The 20,838-nt window shown below is 56.4% G+C and overlaps 2 protein-coding genes and 1 pseudogene across 5 annotated transcripts; 1 reads left to right on the forward strand and 2 right to left on the reverse strand.

Annotated features, from left to right (window-relative positions):
* Nucleotides 1–261: 261 nt before the first annotated feature.
* Aebp1 (AE binding protein 1) lies at nt 262–10,790 on the forward strand. 3 transcript variants are annotated; one of them, XM_021632687.2, is made up of 21 exons: nt 262–765; nt 971–1,661; nt 3,165–3,539; nt 4,271–4,342; nt 4,450–4,560; nt 4,638–4,706; nt 5,259–5,336; nt 5,722–5,802; nt 5,885–5,941; nt 6,503–6,612; nt 6,685–6,824; nt 7,140–7,224; nt 7,319–7,463; nt 7,566–7,651; nt 7,875–7,998; nt 8,152–8,348; nt 8,440–8,619; nt 8,806–9,157; nt 9,243–9,382; nt 9,482–9,581; nt 9,949–10,790. In XM_021632687.2, the coding sequence occupies exons 2-21, from the start codon at nt 1,415–1,417 to the stop codon at nt 10,551–10,553; spliced, it is 3,354 nt and encodes a 1,117-aa protein (XP_021488362.1). In that variant the 5' UTR covers nt 262–765; nt 971–1,414; the 3' UTR covers nt 10,554–10,790. The 3 variants fall into 3 exon arrangements, with proteins under 3 accessions (XP_021488362.1, XP_021488363.1, XP_060221606.1); XM_021632688.2 differs by having other exon boundaries at nt 273–765; nt 5,888–5,941; XM_060365623.1 differs by lacking the exons at nt 262–765; nt 971–1,661; nt 3,165–3,539; ... (2 more) ...; nt 4,638–4,706; nt 5,259–5,336 and adding an exon at nt 5,465–5,483 and having other exon boundaries at nt 5,888–5,941.
* A 92-nt stretch (nt 10,791–10,882) lies between these two features.
* Nucleotides 10,883–17,019, reverse strand: Pold2 (DNA polymerase delta 2, accessory subunit). 2 transcript variants are annotated; one of them, XM_021632653.2, is made up of 11 exons: nt 16,929–17,019; nt 15,515–15,790; nt 13,669–13,790; nt 13,374–13,497; nt 12,913–13,027; nt 12,619–12,817; nt 12,358–12,438; nt 12,069–12,226; nt 11,747–11,874; nt 11,375–11,476; nt 10,883–11,121 (listed from the first exon to the last, which is right to left on the reverse strand). In XM_021632653.2, the coding sequence occupies exons 1-11, from the start codon at nt 17,014–17,016 to the stop codon at nt 10,961–10,963; spliced, it is 1,554 nt and encodes a 517-aa protein (XP_021488328.2). In that variant the 5' UTR covers nt 17,017–17,019; the 3' UTR covers nt 10,883–10,960. The 2 variants fall into 2 exon arrangements, with proteins under 2 accessions (XP_021488328.2, XP_060221608.1); XM_060365625.1 differs by lacking the exon at nt 16,929–17,019 and adding an exon at nt 16,388–16,406.
* Nucleotides 17,020–20,536: 3,517 nt separating this feature from the next.
* Nucleotides 20,537–20,661, reverse strand: LOC132646906 (small nucleolar RNA SNORA17; annotated as a pseudogene).
* Between the last annotated feature and the right edge of the window lie 177 nt (nt 20,662–20,838).

Here is a 20,838-nt window from a genome sequence, read left to right on the forward strand (position 1 = left end):
AACCTGGTGGCTGGGAGGGCAGAGATGGGATAGACCCCAGGTACCAGTTCTCAGCGTAGTATCTCTGCTTCCTATGGGAGAGCCAGAAAAGAACTGTCTGGAAGGGCCTCACCTATTCCCAGAGAGGTGGGGTGCAGGGCCCAGTCCCTGAAAATCTCCCTATTTCTCTTCCTGCTCATGTTGGCTGGGGGGTAGGGCGGGGGGTGAGGGTTGTGCTGGTGTTTCCTGACCTGCTTTTTCCTTTTACTCTTCCAGCTGAGATGTCAAGTCGAGCATGTCAATCATCCTAGGGTCCCTCCTCTGCTCTTTCTGGGTACCTCCCGTCTTGGTTGAAAGCTGCCGCTACTGACCTGGACCCATGGCTACAAGCCTGCTTCCGAATCCTTAATCCTTCAGTGGTAAATGCTCTGGCAGTACCGGATTTAGCTGTGATGGCCATTGGAACCAGCCAACATTTATCTTCTAGACGCCAACGGCTGACATGCTGGCACCTGGACGGATGTACCCTGGCAGGCTCGGAGGCTCTATGTACCCTCTGGGCCTGTATGGTAGCCGGGGCTATTGTAAACGATCTGTTGTTGTTTTAATCAATTCTGGTTAGAGAAAAGAAAGAAATGGCTATTTTTCCACAGTGGGACTTGAGCTCTTGAGTGGGGCTCCCATCTCCAGGACAGCAGCTGGCTTGCTGAGAGCCTCCCTCAGAAAAACCGAATCCCTACAAGGCTGTTTTCTGTTGTGGACACGGGCGATAACTACACAGAGCAGGTGATTCTTCGAAGAACCAGTCTCCAGGGAGCGGGAAGGAGTGGATTGCCAGTACCCTCGGGGCACCAGGTTCCTTTTACCCTCCCTCCCTCTCCTACCAAGCTCTAAGGCACGGAACAGAGGGCACAATCAGTACAGCCCAGATCTCCTTAGACCCTGCACGCGTCCTTCCCCACAACTTGCACTCCACATTCTCTCCTCCCAGGCCTGCCTTCCCACCAGGCGCCCTGCATGCACCCAGACCCTCTATGCTGGGCGCGGAAGCTGCTGTGAGCTCGGGGCTCGTTCTGCTCCGCCTCCCTCCCCCGCAGCCCCCGGTCCAAGGCCGACTCCTCCTCCTCTCCCTCCGGAAACCCGAAGCCCCCGCCCCAGCCAGGCCGTCGCAAGCACTCTGGAGGGCGGTCCGCGTGAGTGCTGGCCACGCGGGGTGGGAGCGCCCAGTCGCCGCCGTCAGCGCCTTGGGGCTGGGCCCGCCAGAACCTTTCCCGGAGCCCCTTGTTCTCCCTCTCCCACCCCTTTCTGGGTACCCTCGACGCCCACGTTGCTCCCCGGGGTCCCTCAAGCCCTGTCCTGCCTTCCACGCGGGGCGCTGCCCCTGCCATCCAAGTCCCTGCCCAAGCCCACCCGGGTCCTGCGAGTGCCCAGAGCCATGGTTGCGGTGCGCACCGCACCCCTGCTCTGTGGCCTCCTGGCACTGCTGGCGCTGTGCCCCGGGGGGAGCCCGCAGACGGTGCTGACGGACGACGAGATCGAGGAGTTCCTCGAAGGCTTCCTTTCGGAGCTGGAGACCCAGTCCCCGCCCCGGGAGGACGACGTGGAAGCCCAACCACTTCCCGAGCCCACCCAGAATGCCCGCAAATCCAAGGCAGGGGGCAAGCTGCGGGCAGATGGAGAAGGTGAGAAGCCGGCGGCACGGGCGGCCATGGCCTCAAGTGGACATACAGGGACTCCGGAGGGTTTAGTGGCTGCCCATGCCACCCAGTGAGGACTGGCTCTCCAGTGCAATACAAGGCAATCCAGTGCCAGGCCTTTCTAGCCAGTAGTTTGGAGACCTGGAGGTATGTCCAGCCCTGGGTTTTTGCGAGTCTAAGGATCCAGTCGTCCAAGGATGTAGGTTTGGGCGGGTGGGGGATTGCGTTTACCTCCTTGTTCAAACTAGCCCTAGTCTGTTATTGGCGAGCTTCAAGCCTAGGGAGTCCCCTCCTCTTCTGCCACAGGGGAGGAGGGTGAGGAAGACCTCTGTTCTCCAGACTTCCAGGTAGAGGCGGGCAGTCCGAGATAAGCGAGGTCAGAAATAAGCGAGGTGATAGCATCACCGAGGCATGTAACGCTGAGCCTCTTATGTAATCAGCTGTCGGTAAATCTTAGTTGTTTTTCATGGCCCTCTGGAGAGTGGCAGAGAATCTTGTGATCTCTCTCCCAGGAGACTGTAAGGCACCATTCCTCATTCCTGAGGTCAGCAGCTTCCCCCTCCAGCCCCCACTGCTGTAGATCAGGCTTGTTCTCCCCTGCGCCTCACCTCCCTGCACGATTTACCTCCAGCAACCAAGGCTTGCTGGACATTGCCAGAGCCCCTGCTTCTGCCGCGGGTTTTGAAATGTTCCCTGTGTTTCAGCCCACTTCCTTTGTGTTTCCCACCGGACCATTTGCAGCTTCTACGGTGCTGCGGGCTGATCAGACTTCTCTGAGATGAGCCAGCAGCCAGGAACTACCTACCTACCTACCTGTTCCTCTGCCCTTGATGTGGTCCCCAGGGCCTCCTGTTGGTTCTGGCTTTCAACCTACCCTAGACCTCATTTTGGCATTCCAAGACCTACTGAGTGCCTGCCTGCCTTCCTGCCTTCCTCCCTTGGTGCAGTGCTGGGGAACCAAACCCAGGGCCTTGCACATACCAGGCGAATGACTGTTCTCGTACTGAACTACACCCGCAGCTGACTTGAGTATCTCTTTGAAGCTTTTCTTGTCCCTGCAAGGAAGCTGTAGGAAGGCTGTGCGGTTCTCTTTAATTTGCCTAGCTGTTTGCTTGGGTAGCTTTGCTCCTTCAGGCACTTCCCTGCAACTTCCGTGCCTTGCACAGAACTATGCTCCAGAGCTAGGCAGACGTGAGGACCCCCCATGGAGGTTTTGGCAGATGGAGATGTCTCCCTAGATGTCGTGTCTCATACTCAGGCTTTAGAGCAGCCAAGAGTTGTTGCTGATCCCTCTGGATGTGCAGACAGGAAGCCTGGACACATACGTCATTCTACCAATTGAGCAAGTGGCTAACCTCAGTTTCCCCATCTATACTGGACCAAGCACTGACAGGTGTCCTCACACCCAGGCTATGGGCACTGTAAGGGACCACATGGGCACACAGAATGGGCCCTGATTGTTTGATCCTACATTTTCATCCTTGACAGTCCCTGCAGAAAAGAACAAAGAGAAGGGGAAGAAAGGAAAGAAGGACAAAGGCCCCAAGGTTACCAAACAACACCTGGAGGGGCCCACCAGGCCCACCGAGAAGCCCAAGGAAAAGCCACCCAAGGCCACCAAGAAGCCCAAGGAAAAGCCACCCAAGGCCACCAAGAAGCCCAAGGAAAAGCCACCCAAGGCCACCAAGAAGCCCAAGGAAAAGCCACCCAAGGCCACCAAGAAGCCCAAGGAGAAACCACCCAAGACTACCAAGAAGCCCATGCCAGGACCGGGGCTCTCAACCGTGGCCCCCTTTGAAATGCCGGAGTGGCCACTCCCCTCATCCTCTAACCCCAGTCCCAAGGAGCCACCACAGGAGAGAGGTTTGTAGCAGGATCCCTGGCAAGGACCTTTTTGAGGACATAAAGGAATGAGGCTGAGATTCTTGGGACCGTAAGACAAGGAAGCTTTGAGGCCTTGGTAGTTTTATCGGTGAGTTCTCGTAATGCTGCCACTCAGGCAGGGAGAAGGCTTGGGAGCCTATAGGTGAGAACTCTGCCCCCTGCTCCCTCCTGCTTTCCTCTGCTGGCAGCAGCTTTGTGGTAAGCCCTCCTCTAGAAGGCAGCATAGCTCTCTACCCTCAGTTTACTAGCACTGTACTGTAGCCCGTGGACTTTGGGATACTAGATTGCCACTGTCGTCATAGTTGGGGAGCAAGTAGCCCATAGTCAGGGAGCAGCAGGGGCTTCCGAGGTGGCTGTGTGGAGCTAAGGTAGAAGTGAGCTTCCTATGCTTCTCGGAGTGAGCCGTGGCCTTAGGAGGGTATCTGCGGCGTCCACAAAGGCTCTGACACACTGTGGCCGTCAGCTTTCAAGGTGGTTCGGCTAGGTACCCCTGTTCATCCTGGGACTTCTGTGTCATAGGAAAAACCTTCACAAATATCTGGCAAGGTCAAGGAGAGGGGACCCAGGTGGAGGCCAGGGAACACCAGCCAGATGAGCAGCTGCCATCCGCTTAGTCATGGCCTACAGCCACGCAGTCCTACTAGACTGAGGGCCTTTCTGGACTGGGCCTTGGTCGGGTTGTCGGTAGCCTACTGTTTTCTTTCCCTCAGAGCCAGAGGAGGAGACCGAGGTGCCCACACTGGACTACAATGACCAGATAGAGCGGGAGGATTATGAAGATTGTGAGTAGAGCCCCTGCTCAGGTGTGGACTAGACTCTGGCCTGGGCACTGATGGCTCCTCCCAGAGGTCAGCCCAGTGCGCCTGCTCAGAATCTGCCTCCCTCTTAGTTGAGTACATCCGGCGCCAGAAGCAGCCCAGACCAACACCCAGCAGGAAGAGGCTCTGGCCAGAGCCCCCCAAGGAGAAGGCCGAAGAGCCAGAGGAGAGAAAGGAAATCGGTAGGCTGGTGGGAGGCAGTAGAGGGGGCTCGGGGTCAGGGGAGAGGCTCTGATTTACTTCTGCCTTACCTCCACAGAGCCACCTCTGAAGCCCCTGCTGCCCCCCGACTATGAGGACGGCTACTTGATCCCCAACTATGATGACCGTGAGTATCTCCTATCCCAAAGTCCAAGGGATGCAGGCAAGTGACATCTGGGGCCAAGAGTGTAGACAGGACACTGGGCTTTCCCTGCCTCTCTTTCTGGCTCCCATCTTTGCTCTTGCCCCCACTAGGGGCGTCTCTGGGTCTCTCTCAGCCCTCCCTAGCAGACTTCCTTCCTGCCCACCTCACCTGCCTTCTCTAAGGAGTTGGGCTGTTGACTTCAGCACACCCCTCCCCCAGATCCCAGTGGATCCTTCAAACCTCCTCCTTGCACAGGTCCTTACCATTTCCCTACTCTCGGCCTCAGATCTCCTGGCCTGGCCCCTCCTGGCCACAGATGCCAGCTGCCATCCAGGCACCACCCTCTGCCCATCTTTGAGTCTTCCTTTCCATAGGCTGACCTTGTACCAGGCTTGTGACCTCAGTCTTGGCCTGTCCCCTACCTTCTCTCCTCTCTCCCCTGTTGCCAATGCCTGCCTCACGGCCTCCAGTGAGGTCAGGAGCCCAGGCCAGGCCAGGAGTAGGACCGGCTAAGCCAGGCTTTCTCTTCCACAGTGGATTACTACTTTCCCCATCCTCCGCCAGAGAAGCCCGATGCTGGACAAGAGGTGGATGAAGAAAAGGAGGAGATGAGTGAGTGAGGCCGGGCAGATATCATAGCAGGCTCCCTCTTGAGGCCAGATGTGCCCCAGCTCAGCCGGAATCCCTCTGTCCCCAGCTCAGCGTGATCCTTATCTGCATGATCCAGGCTCATCCTGACCCCTTCCCCCCTGCTTTCAGGTCAGCCTGACCCTCATGTATCCCCAGCTTAGCCCGAACCCCACCGCATGCTCCCAGCTCTGCCTGACCACTCCTGCTTGCTCCCAGGTCAGCCTGACCCTCATGTACCCCTGCTCAACCTGATCCTTCCATATACCCAGCTCAACCTGACACCCCTCCCCATGTGTTCCCAGCTTAGCCTGGCCTCCCCTACTCCAGGCTCAGGGCCAACTTGACTCTTTTATCTTCCATGGCCCAGAGAAACCAAAAAAGGAGGGCAGTGGCCCCAAGGAGGAGACAGAGGACAAGTGGGCTATGGAGAAAAACAAGGATCACAAAGGTATATGGCCAGTCCCCTTGGGGCAGCATTTGGCCTTTTGATGCTGTAGGCCCTTGGCTTCAGCCCTTCCCTTTGTTGTTAGCAGGGTCCCGGAAGGGCGAGGAGCTGGAGGAGGAGTGGGCTCCCGTGGAGAAAATCAGTGAGTGGGGCTAGAGGTGGAGGGTGAGGAGCATCAGGACCATGCATAGGACCATATTTCTTGGTGCAGCTTTGACCCCCAGAAGCCCATCCTCCCATAGATTCTCGCACACTGGGGAGAGCCCAGGAGCTGAAGACAGCATTACTCAGCCGCAGCTGTGCTCTGGCCTGGCCTGCTTGGGGGGAGTGGGGCAGAGCTTCCTGTTATCCAGGAGCTGGGTGACAGTGGCAGGTCCTCAGGGAGGGGGGAGAGGGCTCCAGCTGCCTTTATAGGTTTCTTCTGGGTGACGTGCCTGGAGCCCTAGGATTTGTCACATGTGTTGGGCACCACCGTCAGCTCATTCTTCAGATGGCAGCTAATGCAGGGGAAGCAGGCTTGGTTTCAATTGGCTCCTGGCCTGACCAGAGTCGACTTGAGACAGGTAGAGTCTTCAGAGGCACAAGCTGCGGAGCTGTGCCTCTGACGGGCGCCCACATGTAAGAGCATGGGCGGTAGGCCCGTTGGCTCTGGACTAATGAAGGTTGAGTCCGTGAGCCGCTAGCCAAGGCTGTGCATCTGCAGAGTGTCCGCCCATCGGGATGGAGTCACACCGCATTGAGGACAACCAGATCCGGGCCTCCTCCATGCTGCGCCACGGCCTGGGGGCTCAGCGGGGCCGGCTCAACATGCAGGTGGGTGAGTGGACTGTCCATCCAGCGGTGGGCAGGGGCCCCTATGCCCATGCTCAGCCTCTCCTCTAACAGGCTGGTGCCAATGAAGATGACTACTATGATGGGGCTTGGTGTGCTGAGGATGAGGCGCAGACCCAGTGGATTGAGGTGGACACCAGAAGGATGACCCGGTTCACGGGCGTCATCACCCAGGGCCGGGACTCCAACATCCAGTATGTAGATGGGCTCTTAGGCGGTGGGCAGGGCCTCCAGCACAGCTGAGTCCCATTCTGGGCTATTCCAGACAGCCCTTGACCTGGGAAGGCCAGAAAAACCCATGAGGGACCAACCATGAACCTGGTCCTTAGCATGGCTAGTCAGTCCGCATGTTCAGATGGATAGATAGGCTTTGCAACAGCCACCACCCGTGGCCATGCAGGCACAGAGGTCCAGGCCGTGCTCCCCGGCCTTGCTGGCCCGGAAGTTGGTCTCAGGGCCTTGGAGCCCTGGATGAGAGCAGCTTTGCCTTGACTCTGTCTGCTCCACAGTGACGACTTTGTGACCACCTTCTTCGTGGGCTTCAGCAATGACAGTCAGACCTGGGCGATGTACACCAATGGCTACGAGGAGATGGTAGGTGCCCGAGAGTTGCCCTGCTCTTACTCTCTGGACCAGGGGGGACTCTTGAGAGAGGCAAAGCATTGTAGAGAGGCCCGCTTCTCTCTAGACCTTCCATGGGAATGTGGACAAGGACACCCCTGTCTTGAGTGAGCTCCCCGAGCCAGTTGTGGCCCGTTTCATCCGCATCTATCCACTCACCTGGAACGGGAGCCTGTGCATGCGCCTGGAGGTGCTGGGCTGCCCCGTGACTCGTGAGTAAAGAGGGGCTGGCTGCGGCTTTGGGTTGCTGACTGTGATTTGGATGCGGTCCAGAGGGCAGCTGATTCAGGCCCTGTCTACCTGCTCGTCTGCAGCTGTCCACAGCTACTATGCACAGAATGAGGTGGTAACCACGGACAGCCTGGACTTCCGGCACCACAGCTACAAGGATATGCGCCAGGTTAGGAACCCGAGTCACAGGCTGGGTTGCTCGCAGGCTGCGCTGGGGTGCATCCCAGAGGCATAGTCTCCCTTCGAGGAGTGTCGGCCCCCCCTTTGTCTTAAGGAGGAAACTAGTAGCTGGGGGCATCTGAGAAGAGCTGGAGTTACCTGCCTCTTCCCATAGAATGCCTCAGGGGAGCAGGAGGATCCTGGTGAGTGACATCCTATCTCCTCCCTGCCAGCTGATGAAGGTCGTGAATGAGGAGTGCCCCACCATCACCCGCACATACAGCCTGGGCAAGAGTTCCCGGGGGCTCAAGATCTACGCTATGGAGATCTCGGATAACCCTGGGGAGCACGAGCTAGGTGAGGGCCCAAGGGCCTTGTTTTGCCAATGCCTAGAGTACCAGGGTCCTGGCCTGCTTTGCACCTGCTGGGCCCGTACCGCGGATATGCAGCCTGACATGCAGGCCCCAGGGCCTCCAGGCTGACGGCTTGCTGCATCTCCCGTCTCTGTAGGGGAGCCCGAGTTCCGCTACACAGCTGGCATCCACGGCAATGAGGTGCTGGGCCGAGAGCTCCTGCTGCTGCTCATGCAGTACCTGTGCCGCGAGTACCGCGACGGGAACCCCAGGGTGCGCAACCTGGTGCAAGATACACGCATCCACCTGGTGCCTTCGCTGAACCCGGACGGCTATGAGGTGGCGGCACAGATGGTGGGTTGTGGGCCAGCGAGGGAAGGATGGAGAGTGGAGGCGGGGGCTCCCCAGCGTCCCACCCCATAGTCACCTCCGGTCTTCCCCGCAGGGCTCCGAGTTTGGGAACTGGGCACTGGGGCTGTGGACTGAGGAGGGCTTTGACATCTTCGAGGACTTCCCGGATCTCAACTCCGTGCTCTGGGCAGCCGAGGAGAAGAAATGGGTCCCCTACAGGGTCCCGAACAATAACTTGCCAATTCCTGATCGCTACCTGTCCCCAGATGCCACGGTAAGGAGGCAGGTCCTGGACCGGGGGCAGGGAGTTTGCTGACAGGAAGCTGAGGTATTGGCACAGAGACCCTGGAGGGCAAGAGGAAGAATCAGAGGGATATGGGTAGGATGTGGGAGTTCCCAGCACTAGTGTGGGGCTCCACGGACGGAAAGGGAAATGGCTTCTTTTGCCATCCATGCCTAGGTATCCACAGAAGTCCGGGCCATCATTTCCTGGATGGAGAAGAACCCCTTTGTGCTGGGAGCAAACCTGAATGGGGGTGAGCGGCTTGTGTCTTACCCCTATGACATGGCTCGGACGCCTAGCCAGGAGCAGCTGCTGGCCGCAGCCATGGCGGCGGCCCGTGGAGAGGATGACGAAGAGGTGTCTGAAGCCCAGGAGACTCCAGATCATGCTATTTTCCGCTGGCTGGCCATCTCATTTGCCTCTGCCCATCTCACCATGACCGAGCCCTACCGAGGAGGGTGTCAGGCACAGGACTACACCAGTGGCATGGGCATTGTCAACGGGGCCAAATGGAATCCTCGGTCTGGGAGTAAGTCCGCTGGGGAGGAGCTTGGGAAGGGCATGTGGAAGGGGCGGGGGAGGGGATGACCACGGGTCTGTTTCTGTCTGTCCAGCTATCAATGACTTTAGCTACCTGCACACTAACTGCCTGGAGCTCTCTATTTACCTGGGCTGTGACAAGTTCCCCCACGAGAGTGAGCTGCCCCGTGAGTGGGAGAACAACAAGGAGGCGTTGCTGACCTTCATGGAGCAGGTGGGACAACCTGGGCTACACAGAAAAGGGGTGGGAAGCTCGGCAGGGGTGTGGACGTGGAAGCTTCCACGTGGGCCCCCCAACTTACCTCTTCTGCAGGTGCACCGTGGCATTAAGGGTGTGGTGACAGACGAGCAAGGCATTCCCATTGCCAATGCTACCATCTCCGTGAGTGGCATCAACCATGGTGTGAAAACAGGTACTCTTTTTCAAGGGTCTCACCATGTACCTGTGGCTGGCTCAGAACCTGGCTGTCTAGCCCAGGCTAGCCTTGAATTCACAGCCCCGCCTGAGTACTGAGATTTTATAGAGCTTGTATCACGACTGGCTCTTGTGTGTACAGCTTTACCTGCCTTCCCAGGTGGGGCTCGCCTTGTCCTCACAGAGCAGTAGCAAGTTTCCTCAAGGAGCAAGGCGAGCCTGGCTGGTGTAGCAAGTCTCTGGCCTCCTGAACCCTGCCTGACATGCTGGGCCTGCCCAGGACTTGGGAGGACTGGGCCTGGGGGAATGTGAGCGGGCAGGGCTTTTGAGGCCCTGGGACAGTCAGGCCTGTCTCTCCTGTACAGCAAGCGGGGGTGACTACTGGCGCATCCTGAACCCGGGTGAGTACCGCGTGACGGCCCATGCTGAGGGCTACACCTCAAGCGCCAAGACCTGCAACGTGGACTACGATATTGGGGCCACCCAGTGCAACTTCATCCTGGCTCGCTCCAACTGGAAGCGCATCCGGGAGATCATGGCGATGAACGGGAACCGGCCCATCTTCCGCATCGACCCCTCACGACCCATGACCCCACAGCAGCGGCGCATGCAGCAGCGCCGTCTACAGTACCGGCTCCGGATGAGGGAACAGATGCGGCTGCGGCGCCTCAATTCTACCGCAGCCCCTGCCGCGAGCCCCGCCCCTGCCTCGACTCCCCCACCTTCCCCTACACCAGGCATTACCTGGAGGCCCCAGGAAGTTCTACCCACAACCACTGCAGGCTGGGAGGAATCAGAGACTGAGACCTATACAGAAATAGTGACAGAGTATGGGACGGAGTATGGGACTGAGCTGGAGGAGGAGGAAATAGAAGAGGAGGAGGAGGAGGAGGAAGAGGAGCTGGCCAGAGGCCACATGTTTCCCTTCACAACTGTGGAGACCTACACAGTGAACTTTGGGGATATCTGAGACTGGGATCCCAACGCCTTGGCCTAGTTCAAACTAAGGCGGCACTTGCCAAACCTGTTCTGGAAGACACATAGCCATCAGGCGCCCCTGGGTGGTCCCCCTTTCCCAGTGTGGGACATCAAGGCCACCAAGACTCCAAAGCCAGAGTCTATGCAGAAGCCTCTCTACCTGCCAGCCTTCGGGGAGGGGCAGGCCAGGAAGCCAAGGCCACACCAATAAAACAAGCTCATGACACCATCTGCCAATGTTCTCCCCAGCTGGAGGAGGGGCTTGCCTTGCTGGGGGCTCTCCCTAGCAGCCCCATCCCACAAATGCCCAGGGGCTCAAGGTTCAGACCGGTAAAAATTCATGTTTTATTTACAGGGCTCACGTCACAAGGGTGAATGGCCCAACCCAGCTGCCCCTCATCAGGGACCCAGCCCCAGGTCTCCCAGGTCATCAGGGTCTGCCCCAAAGCCAGCAAAGCTGATAGGCTGGCAGGCCAGGCTGCGTAGGTTCACCAGGCAGGCAGTCTGCGTGGAGCTAAAGTCAGGGACGGCCACCAGCAGCACCGCCTGGTCCTCAGGACCTGTAAAACGACCAGATGGGGCCCGCCTTAGGTGCCCAGTAGGACCTGCCTTACAAGGAAGTCCCCAGAAAGGGCAGCCACAGTTGGACCATGTACTCAGAGACATCTGACACCCTCTCCAGACAGCAACACCACACACCATAACACAGCGGCCACTCCGCAGACCATCTATCCCCTAGGGACCTCTGTACCCAGGTGAGGCAAAACTGCTCCTGACAACTCAGGCCCAGAGCCCCCCAAAGCTAAAACTTACCTCGGATGATTTTGGAGCCAAAGCTAGGGGTGTTGCCACAGAAGTAGACGTGGGGGCACTCGGACAAGATGAACGGATCGGTCTTGTAGAAGGGGTAACACCCTGGAAAGAGGCCTGTTGTTGAGCTGTCCCGCTAAGGGGTCCCTCCCTCCTTGCTGAATGCCAACAGCACCCCAAGCGAGACAGGAGTGCCCCGTGCTCCCGTGGCCCACTGGTACTGGGGCTGTATGCTCCTAGTCTATACTCTACAGGCTTTGGCCACAGACAGAATTGAGGTTCCAGAGTGGTTTCCAGAACCGCTTTTCTGAATACAGGGCTGTGCTGGGCACCCATCCTGGCCCCTGGGTCCCACAAGCGTGACTGAGTAGATACCCAGGGTGTCCGGAGCTGTGGGGCTGATGTGACGGACCCGCAGGGTCCACTCGAGGATCTCTAGGTGGTCTTCCATGCTGCTGTACCGGAAGATGTCGCTCACATTCTGCCCGGAAGTTCCCAGGAACCTGCAGGGGAGAAGCTCTGCTGATTGTGGCCTGGGGAGCTATCACTGCCATCCCACCCATAAAGACTACCTCAGATCCTCCCCGGTGGCCTTCAGGGGTGCCCAAGCCATCCTTGCAGGGTAGACAGATGCCGGGAGGGCCTTGTGCAGCCCACCCCCGCCCAGGCTTACTCTGTCCCCAGGTCTTGTGCCTACCTTACTCCATCGATGGTGGCCTGGTACGGGTTGGTGACCAGCTGGAGTGTGGAATAGGCCGTGGCCAGGGGGAACATGCAGGGGTGCAGGGGCTGCTGCGGGAGCGTATAGTTGGTTGGATCAAATTCGCCTGGCATCACGTCCACGGGTACGGAAGCCTGGAGGGCACAAGGCAGGGAGCGCGCATGTAGGCCTCGAGAAGCCCCGCCTCCTACTTTGGCCACCCTACCCTCCCTCCCCTGTCCAGCAGCTGGGTTTCCATCTCCCCGTCAGCCCCCAAGCTGCTTACGCTCAGCTGCAGCAGGATCTCATCCAGCATTTTGACCGCCTCCACGCTGGCTGCCTGGGTCTTCTTGGTGAGGTACTTGGCCTGGGAGAAGAGGCCCCCAGTGAGGCTCTAATTAGGGGGGACACCCAGAGCCTGTCGGGGTCCTTGGCTCCGAGAAAGGCAAAGGCCAGCAGCAGGTAGACAGGGGAGACAGGGAGCGGGGCCTTCTGAGGACAGCCCCTGAGCAGCAGGCCTGGCCGGTCGGCTGGGCAGACTCCATACCTTGTTGAGAGAGTCCCTGCTCTGCGTGTTGTGACTGAGGAGGTTGCCTGCAAGGATAACTCGAGACACATGGGCCGCACTGCACTGCTCTCCTTCGTCCCCAAGCTGTCCGGTCACCACGTCCACCAGCAGCTGGGTGCCCAGGAGGCTCTCGCCCCCGCCTCCGCCCAGGCCCAGCCCGGACACCAGCAGCACAAATCTGTGGAGGACGGTGAGGTCTTGCAGGCCACTGGAGGGAGGGGGTGACTCCTCCCAACACAGGCACTGTCGGGGTGCCCCAGCGGGGCTCCTCACCTGTCTGTGTCAAGTGGGGGTATGGGCTTCTGTGGAGCCAGGTCAGCGAGGCAGTGGTCCTCAACCTGAAACTTGCCGTCCTCTCTCACGGAGCCGAACACCGCCAAGACCGTTCCTGGGGAAAAGAGAAGTCAGAGTCCCAAAGTAGCCTTTGAGGCTCTCCCACCTTCTAGCCACCCCCTCCGCCATTCCAGTGAATCCTCTCCTAGAACTTAGATGCTTTCTTCTCAGGCTCACTGCCTTTGGGTGAAGACAGGAAAGCCGATCTCCTGAAAGATCATCCACGCACAAGCAGCCTCTCACCAGGTGAACCCACCCCTGCTTCAAGACTCTAGTATACCAGCCTTTAACACACAGGCCGCCCCCTAAGGCCCTCCAATGGGCTTCCCTAGATCTACTCCTGCTAGGCCTCCCACAGCCACCCCATTCCAGGATCCCCACTGTGTCCCCTGGGCTCCCACCTGTGACCAACTTTGACACGTCGATGGTGCCTTTCAGTTTGATTCGCTGCAATTCATCTTCTAAGACCAACTCATCATCTGGGTGGATGTATTTGCTCCGCGGAGGCTGGGGGATCAGGTTGTGCTGGGAGACAGATGGAAGGCAGCCTCAGAGCCCAGGTCACTGTGGCTCCTGTGTTACGGAGTGGCACTACAATCCCTGCCTGCCCGGACTGGCTTTCTTACCCCCTGCAGCCAGAGGCCCGGCCTCAGTCCACTGGGACCAGGCTGGCGCACCACGGGTGGTGGGGCTCACCTCCTCGCTGATCTCCCGCAGGATGGAGGGTTGCAGCGGCATGGCTTTAAACAGGGTGCCCACCACACAGCACTGTTCCCCAGGCTGCAGCTCACACAGCTTCTTCACGGCAACTCCACTGCCTGGGCGCGGGGACACACAGTCAGACGGTGAAGCCCCACCCTGATGACACCCACCGAGGACCCTCTACCTCAGGACGCTCCCTGGGGCTCACAGGAGTGTTGCTCCCCTGGCCTTTGCCGGGAGGGAGAACCTGTTAAGTAAAGGATCCTTGGGCCTTAATGTAATGGTGAAGGGGGGAGGGGAAGGCGTCCATCAGAAGGACAAAGGGGCTCTGGGTGGGGTGGGATGTTGATGCCAGATGTCCAAAGAGGTAGGCAGGGACAGAGGCTAGGCCATGTGAAGGCAGGGAAGAGACTGGAGTGGTACAGAGGCAAGGCCAGGAACTCCAGGAGTCACAGACACCAGAACAGAGGTCCTCGACCTGGGGGTCTCAGACTATGGGCATCAAATGACCCTTTCACAGGGATCGAATGTAGATGTCCTGTATATCAGATAGGTACATTACAGTTCACAGCAACAAAATTACAGTTGTAAAGTAGCGGCGGAAACAGTTTTATGATCAGTGGACACCACAACATGAGGAACCCCATTAAAGTGTCCCAGCCTCAGGAAGGCTGAGAACCCCTGCTCTAGGAATCAGCCCTGCTGACCTGATTTCAGACTTTTGGTCTCCAGAACCATGGGAGAATAAGTATGTGTTGGCTCAAGTCCTGTTTACAGAACTTCATTATGGCGGCAACAGGAAGCAACTGTGAAGCACATTACCTACACCCTAGTCTCATGTTCTGTCCTGACACCTACCGTGTTCTTTGCACTCTCTTGTCTTTTTTTTTTTTTTTTTTTTCCAAGACAGGGTCTTACTACATAGCCTTGGCTGTCCTGGAACTCACTCTGTAGACCAGGCTGGCTTTGAACTCAGAGAAACCCACCCAAGAAGTGCCTTCTTCTGCCTCCCAAGAAGTGGGGTTAAAGGTCCATGTAAAACTTTGGATTCTCACGTGCCAGCCCCTGCTCTGGCCGAGGCTTCATCTTCTGAAAATATACCTCACAATTCCCACTTCATGTCCCCTCCACCCCGGTCCATTCTATTTCCTGTGGCATCAGCAGCCTTGTTCATGCAAAGTCCCCAGGCGGGGATCCAGAACATATGTGAATGCCCCATCTACCCGGCAGGAAAGATGTGGAAAGCTGAGCTGGGCAGGAAGAAGGAAAGCAAGTTCCAGAAATTCATCAGCACAGACCCAGTCCTAGAACAGCTTGCTGAGGAGGCAGGGTGAGGTGGAAGCTAGGCCAGAACCACACTCATGCCCTGGAACAGCCAAGAACATTCCTCAGAGCTCCACCCAGGGGCGCAGGCGATTCCACAGAAGGAAAGGGGACTCGCACCACACAGACGCCAAGAGAAACGACACAGTCCAAGCTCCTACCCGCGACTCTGCCATGGTTTGAGTGTAGCCCATCCCCAAAAGACCAAGGCTTTGGTACCCAGCCTGCCATGGTGAGGGGCTCTCTGGCTAGGGTGGGCACAAAAGTGAGCAACTTGTATTGAGAACAGTGAGGATCATAAAACCATGTCCTCCATGGTTGATCTACCACTGCCACAACTAGCCTCTGAGCCAAACCCAACTTTAATCCCACAAGTTAATTCAATCCTCCCTTTTATCTTAAGGAAAAAGAGAGAGGTAAAGAGGCGGTTTCCATGGTAACTGGAAGGTGTTACAGGTTGGAGGAGAGTCCTAGTTCTGAGCGCTGGGCTCTTGGGAGCACCATTCCCCAAGCTTACCCCAGTGCTGCTGGGCCCGGCTCACCAGGAAGGGTCTCATCTGGATGAGGCGGGTGGCATAAATGTGGGCGTACTGTCGGTTAAAGCTGCGCTCTCCCAGGCGGAAGGGCTGTGAGGAGTTGGTGTAAGTCGCCACAGGCACCCGGGCAAAGGTGGCATTGCTGGCCGATGGTGGGGCAAGCAGGGTGTGGGCCCTTTGTGCTGCCTGCTCTGAAAACATGGTGGCCCTCCTGGCTTGTTCTGTCCAAGCAGCTGTGTCCAGGCCAAGGAGCATCACTGTAGAGAAACATAAAGGCTTCAGTTCCCACCTGAACCCAAAGCAGCAGCTCCCCTGATGCCCCAATCAGGTACATGTGTCCTATGACCACATAAAACCTGGAGCTTGCTCCAAACCTTGTTCACCACCTTCTCCACATTTCCACCCAATTACCAGGGTCTCAAATTCAGCACCCCCTCAAATGGAATGATTGATCTCCCCCTATGAAGCTCCCTGCTAACTGCCTTACCTCTGGGAATGCTGCCAGGCTCTGCTAAAGAAGCCTTCCGTGATATAATTAGTGATAAAAATAAAACATAAAGTTATGCCTGCTCTGCCCAAGCCTCTCCAAAGGCTGCTTTTCGGTAAGCGAAGCCCCAAGTTCTTAGCTCGACCTGTAGTATCAGCTGTAGGCGCGCTGGTCCTCCGCTCCCACCTGTTTCACCTTCCACCGCTCGAGCGGCTTCTCCGGCCTGCTCCTCTCCCGTGCTGCCCTTCACCCCCAGGATTACCGGCTCTTCACGGTCAAGTCTTTCCTTACAACTCACCTTCCCTTATCTAATTAACTACATTGGCTACTTCGGTTGTTGGCGTCATTCATCTTCTCTAGCCTTTACCTTGCCTCCGCCAACTGCATCATCCTAAGCTCCAGGAGGGCAGGGGCTTTTGTTTTCTTCAAGGAGGTATTGCACCCTGTCCCACAAGGAGAAGCGCTTGGGGAACGCACAGCGGATTTCAGTGACAACTATAGAGTGTTTCAACTTATTCTTCATGCGTGGTTGAAATGCCACCGGCTGCTTGTAGAAAGTTTTGAACGCAGCTTTCTCCTCGTTTTACTTTTTTGGTACAGCTATTATACAGTTTAAACTCCCCTAACTGGCTCGGCTCTCTTTCATGCGCAGCTCTGGCTCAGGAAGCGGACTCTACGAATTTGCCAAACGGGCGCATGTGAACTCAATGTAAGCCAAACACGCACGGTGATGGCAGCGGCCCACAGGATGCCGGAGCCAGACGCGACGGGCGACCCGCCCCGCGGCAGACGCCCCCATTTCGGGCGTATGCAGCGGTCCGAAGCACTCCTGACACCCCGGCCCGCCGCCCCGGTGGCCCCCAGCCCGGCCCAGCACCCACGCTGACCCCGCTCGGCAGCATACTCACCGCGCCGCGCCGCATCCCGCCAATCTCCGCGCGCCCGTCCCGCCCACCGGCGCGTCCGACCAATCGCCTCCCGCCCCGCCCCGCCCATCTCCGCACGCCGCATCCCGCCAATCCGCGTGCGCCCCGCCTCTGGAGGCGGAGGGACCGCGGAGCCACGCCTCCCGTTCCCGAGACAGCCTGACTCCCCTCACCCCGCGCTGGGTTTCCAGGGCGCCTGCTCTGTTTGCCGCTGGGCCTCCCCGAGAGAACGCGTTGGGTGGGGTGGGCAGCTCTGAGGCTCTCCGCCCGGCTCATCCCACACTCCCCGGGGCGCCTGGTGGCTACTGTGGGGATGAAGATTCTCTCCCACTGCATCCTGCGCTGTGATTCTCACTCTGGCTTTTCAGATTCCCTTTGAAGCATGAACTATTCTTCCATATCACAGGCAGGGAAACTGAGGCAAAGAACAATCACCCAGCGAGTGAGTAAAAGCTGGGATTCACACTAAGACACGGGACTGACTCCAAGCACAGCAGTCTTCACTGGTAACTTTGTACCCCCCACACATACCTTTTTTTTTTTTTCTGCCTAATTACTCAGTCTGAAACTTAATGTTTAATCTAGTTTTCTTCTAGCTTGGTGAGTTTTTGCTTTGTCTGGGACTTATTTATGTGTATGGGTGTTTTGCCGGCCTGCATGTCTGTGCCCTGCGGCATTCTCAGAGACCAGAAGAGAAGAGAGAGTCCACATCCCCTGGAACTGGAGTTACAGATGGTTGTGAGCTGTCACGTGAGTGCCTGGACTCCCTCTTGAAGAGCAGTCAGTGCTGTTAACCACTGAGCCATCTCTCTAGCCCTTGGTTTTGCCTTTTTTTTTTTTTAATGGACTTTTTTTTTATGTGTGTGCATGTTTCTATGTATATCTGTGTGTGGGTATGTGAGTGCAAGTGGCCTCAGAAGGGTCCAAGAGAGTGGGGCCCTTGGGAGCTGGAATTACAGGTGGTTGTGAGCCACGCGACAGTGGGTGCCGGGAGCCCGACGCCCGCTTTCTGAAGGAGCAGCAAGTGCTCCAAACAGAGCCCAGCCCCTCGTTTCTGTTTTAATAACGATTTTAATCGTTTGTTTTTAATGTTTCACTTTGCTGAATACGCTTGCTTGAACCACATCCCTGGCGCTGCTTCAGTTATCTTGCTGTGTTCCAGCTAATCTCCAGATCTTCTGCCTCCGGAGTGCTGGGATGACAGGTTAGGTTTTCCTTTGTGAAAACCTAACAGGACCTAGTCAACCTAACAGGACCTAGTCAACCTCAACCTGGGGAAGGAGGTTTATTTTTTCTTTACAGGGAAGTCAGGGCAGGATGGATATGGTGGTCTCGCTGGTGTTCGCACATCTGGGAGCCCCTGCTCACTTTTTTCCATTTCTTAGATTTTTTTTTCCTTCTAAAAACGTTTTATGTATCATTTTGCGTAGAATTATATGTAAAGTGTATTATGTAAAATTATGCATTTTGTAAAATAATTTATGTTTTATGTAAAATTATAAGTAGAACTTTCCCATGTAATTTGTTATGCTTTAGGTCTGTGCACCATGCGCAGGCAGCGACCTTGGTGGCCAGAAGATGGCGCAGAATCCTCCAGAGTAGAGTTACAGGCTGTTGTGGGTTGTCCGGTGGGTGCCGGAATGGAACTCAGGCCTCGGCAAGAACAGCAAGTGTTTTTGACTGCCAAGCCGTCTCTCCAGCTCCCCATTCCTTACGTTTGATAATTTTATCCGAGTTTCACCTTTGCTCAGATTACTTTATATGTACCTCTACGAAAGGTTTCATTTTACTTGTGGTATTTTCAGCTACAGAATATTTTTGTTGTCTAAAGGTTTTAATTTGTCCATACTCCCATTTGATTGTACATCAGTTATTTGACTGGATGCATGCTCATTTAGTTCATCATTAACATAGTTGCTTCAAAGAATTTCCTGTCAAATCAGCTATCTGACCTTTCTCGTGAGTGAGTGAGTGTGTGTGTGTGTGTGTGTGTGTGTGTGTGTCTTTCCACCCCCTCATCCTCAGGATCCCTGAACTTTTTTTAATGGAATTTATTGATTCCCCCCAATGGGTCATGCTGTCCTGTTTCTTTGTATACTTGTGAATTCTTGTTTTTACTTTTAATTGATTCTTTGTGAATTTCACATCATGCACCCCAATCCCATTTATCTCTCCTCCCCTTGCACCTGTCCTCCACCCTTGCAATCTCCTTCCAAAGAGAAAAAAAAAAATCTCATGGTGGAAGCTGTCGTGTGTCACAGTGTATATACCCTTTGTCCACACTTCTTTGCTTGTGCCTGTTCATTGCAATGAGTCATTGGTCTGGCAGGAGGCCTCTGGCTTCAGCTTCTCTATCAATACTGGAACCTCGCTGGGACTCCTCCTGGATATCCAGTTGTTGCCCTGTGTCATGGAGATCCTGTAGTTTTAGATCTGTAGGACTGGCCCCTTCATGCACTTTAGCTCATCAATGGGGTAGATGTTGGGATAGGTCCATTCAAAGTCCTGGATCTGGGCCTGAGAGATATGAGAGCTGGTCAGCCCACCAGCTGCCCTGCTGTCACACGCTTGGGGCCAGCTCACAGCAGCCCCCACCACCAGGGCCAGCTCTACCTCGCTCTCCCAAGTGTTGCAACTGGTAAAGGTCATGCCTGGTTCTCCCCTTCTTAGGACCCCGGGGCTAGCTCTCCTGCCTGCCATATATATGGCAAGGGATGAGGAAAGGGAAGAGGCCATCTCTCCCTCATCCATGCCACCATTCATGAGACAAGAGGCAGGGCCCACTCCTGTGCTCACACCCTCCATGCCTGCTCACCTGCAACCCTCACATCCAGGCTAACTCCACTGTGCTGCCCAGGTGAGGGGCAGGACCTGCTCTCCTGCTCTCCTGACCCCAGGGCCAGGTCTTCTGAGTGCCACAGGAGGGGAGAGGAAGGGCAAAGGAGAATTTCTCTCCCTCATCCTTGCCATTGCTTGGGAGAGGAGTGGTAGGGCCAGCTCTCCCATGCGCATATCCTCAGGCTGCCTCACCTGCCACTCCTGCAATGTGCAGGATCAACTGAGTCCTGCAGCTGGCTAGGGGTGGCGTCAGCTCTCCTGCGCTCACATCCCCAAGGCCAGCTCTCCCATGATGCCCAGGTGAGGGGTGGGTCCAGTTCCTCACAGCCCTCAGACGTAAACATGTCCCTGGGTGGCAGCCCAGACCAGGGACGGCCAGGCTGCCTGGCCTTTGGACGCAGATGTGATGCCCAGTGGTAGCACAGGCCAGGACCCCACCGTGGTCCCAGGTGGCATCACCAGCTCTTCACGTCAGACTGTTCCTCATTATTCTCAAGTATCCACCTCTGTCTCTCTACGTCGTGTCCACATCCTTCTCTTTCTCTTCTAATTCTTCGCCTCTTGCTTGCTTCTCTTAGTGCTGTCTGTCAGGGTCTGGGGTTGTCTCAGGAGAGCTATACCTCACTTTGTGCGTTATGGTGTCAGGCTGGGGTCATCTTGGGCCTGGTGTGCCCCTCCAGGCCTGTGCAGCTCCAGATGGGTGGTCATTTCAGGCTAGCTACCCGTCTGGGCCCATGGTGCCGGTCTGGGGTCCTCTCAGGCTGCTGATCATTCAGATGTTCATAGGTCAGAATACTGAGTGTAGGGGTGTTCTCTCTGCTACCTACTGAGGGGCGTGTGGCACAGCAGCCATACCTACGACACCCCTAGGGGCAGGTACTTTGCAGTTTTTAATTTGGGGGGTGGGGTTGAAACCTTTTTTTGATAATTCTGTGCAATAATTTTAAATTAGCATACAAAAATAACATTTTATCATGGCATTTTCATAATAAATGTCATTCTACTTTATTGTCATCCCCCCCAAGACAGATTCTGCCTGTTCCTTTGTCATCTA

This window comes from Meriones unguiculatus, chromosome 12 (assembly GCF_030254825.1).
Source record: "Meriones unguiculatus strain TT.TT164.6M chromosome 12, Bangor_MerUng_6.1, whole genome shotgun sequence".
In the NCBI taxonomy this organism is placed as follows: Eukaryota; Metazoa; Chordata; class Mammalia; order Rodentia; family Muridae; genus Meriones; species Meriones unguiculatus.

Bases quoted from the DNA above. Each gene is read 5' to 3' on its own strand.
- Aebp1 (XM_021632687.2), top strand. From the start codon at position 1,415: ATGGTTGCGGTGCGCACCGCACCCCTGCTCTGTGGCCTCCTGGCACTG. The intron at 4,561-4,637 runs GTAGGCTGGTGG...TTACCTCCACAG, and splicing joins AGAGGAGAGAAAGGAAATCG to AGCCACCTCTGAAGCCCCTG. The intron at 5,337-5,721 runs GTGAGTGAGGCC...TCCATGGCCCAG, and splicing joins TGAAGAAAAGGAGGAGATGA to AGAAACCAAAAAAGGAGGGC.
- Pold2 (XM_021632653.2), bottom strand. From the start codon at position 17,016: ATGGGCGGGGCGGGGCGGGAGGCGATTGGTCGGACGCGCCGGTGGGCG. The intron at 11,875-12,068 runs GTAGGCACAAGA...TCTCCCCTGCAG, and splicing joins GCCACCATCGATGGAGTAAG to GTTCCTGGGAACTTCCGGGC. The intron at 11,122-11,374 runs GTAAGTTTTAGC...GTCGTTTTACAG, and splicing joins TGGCTCCAAAATCATCCGAG to GTCCTGAGGACCAGGCGGTG.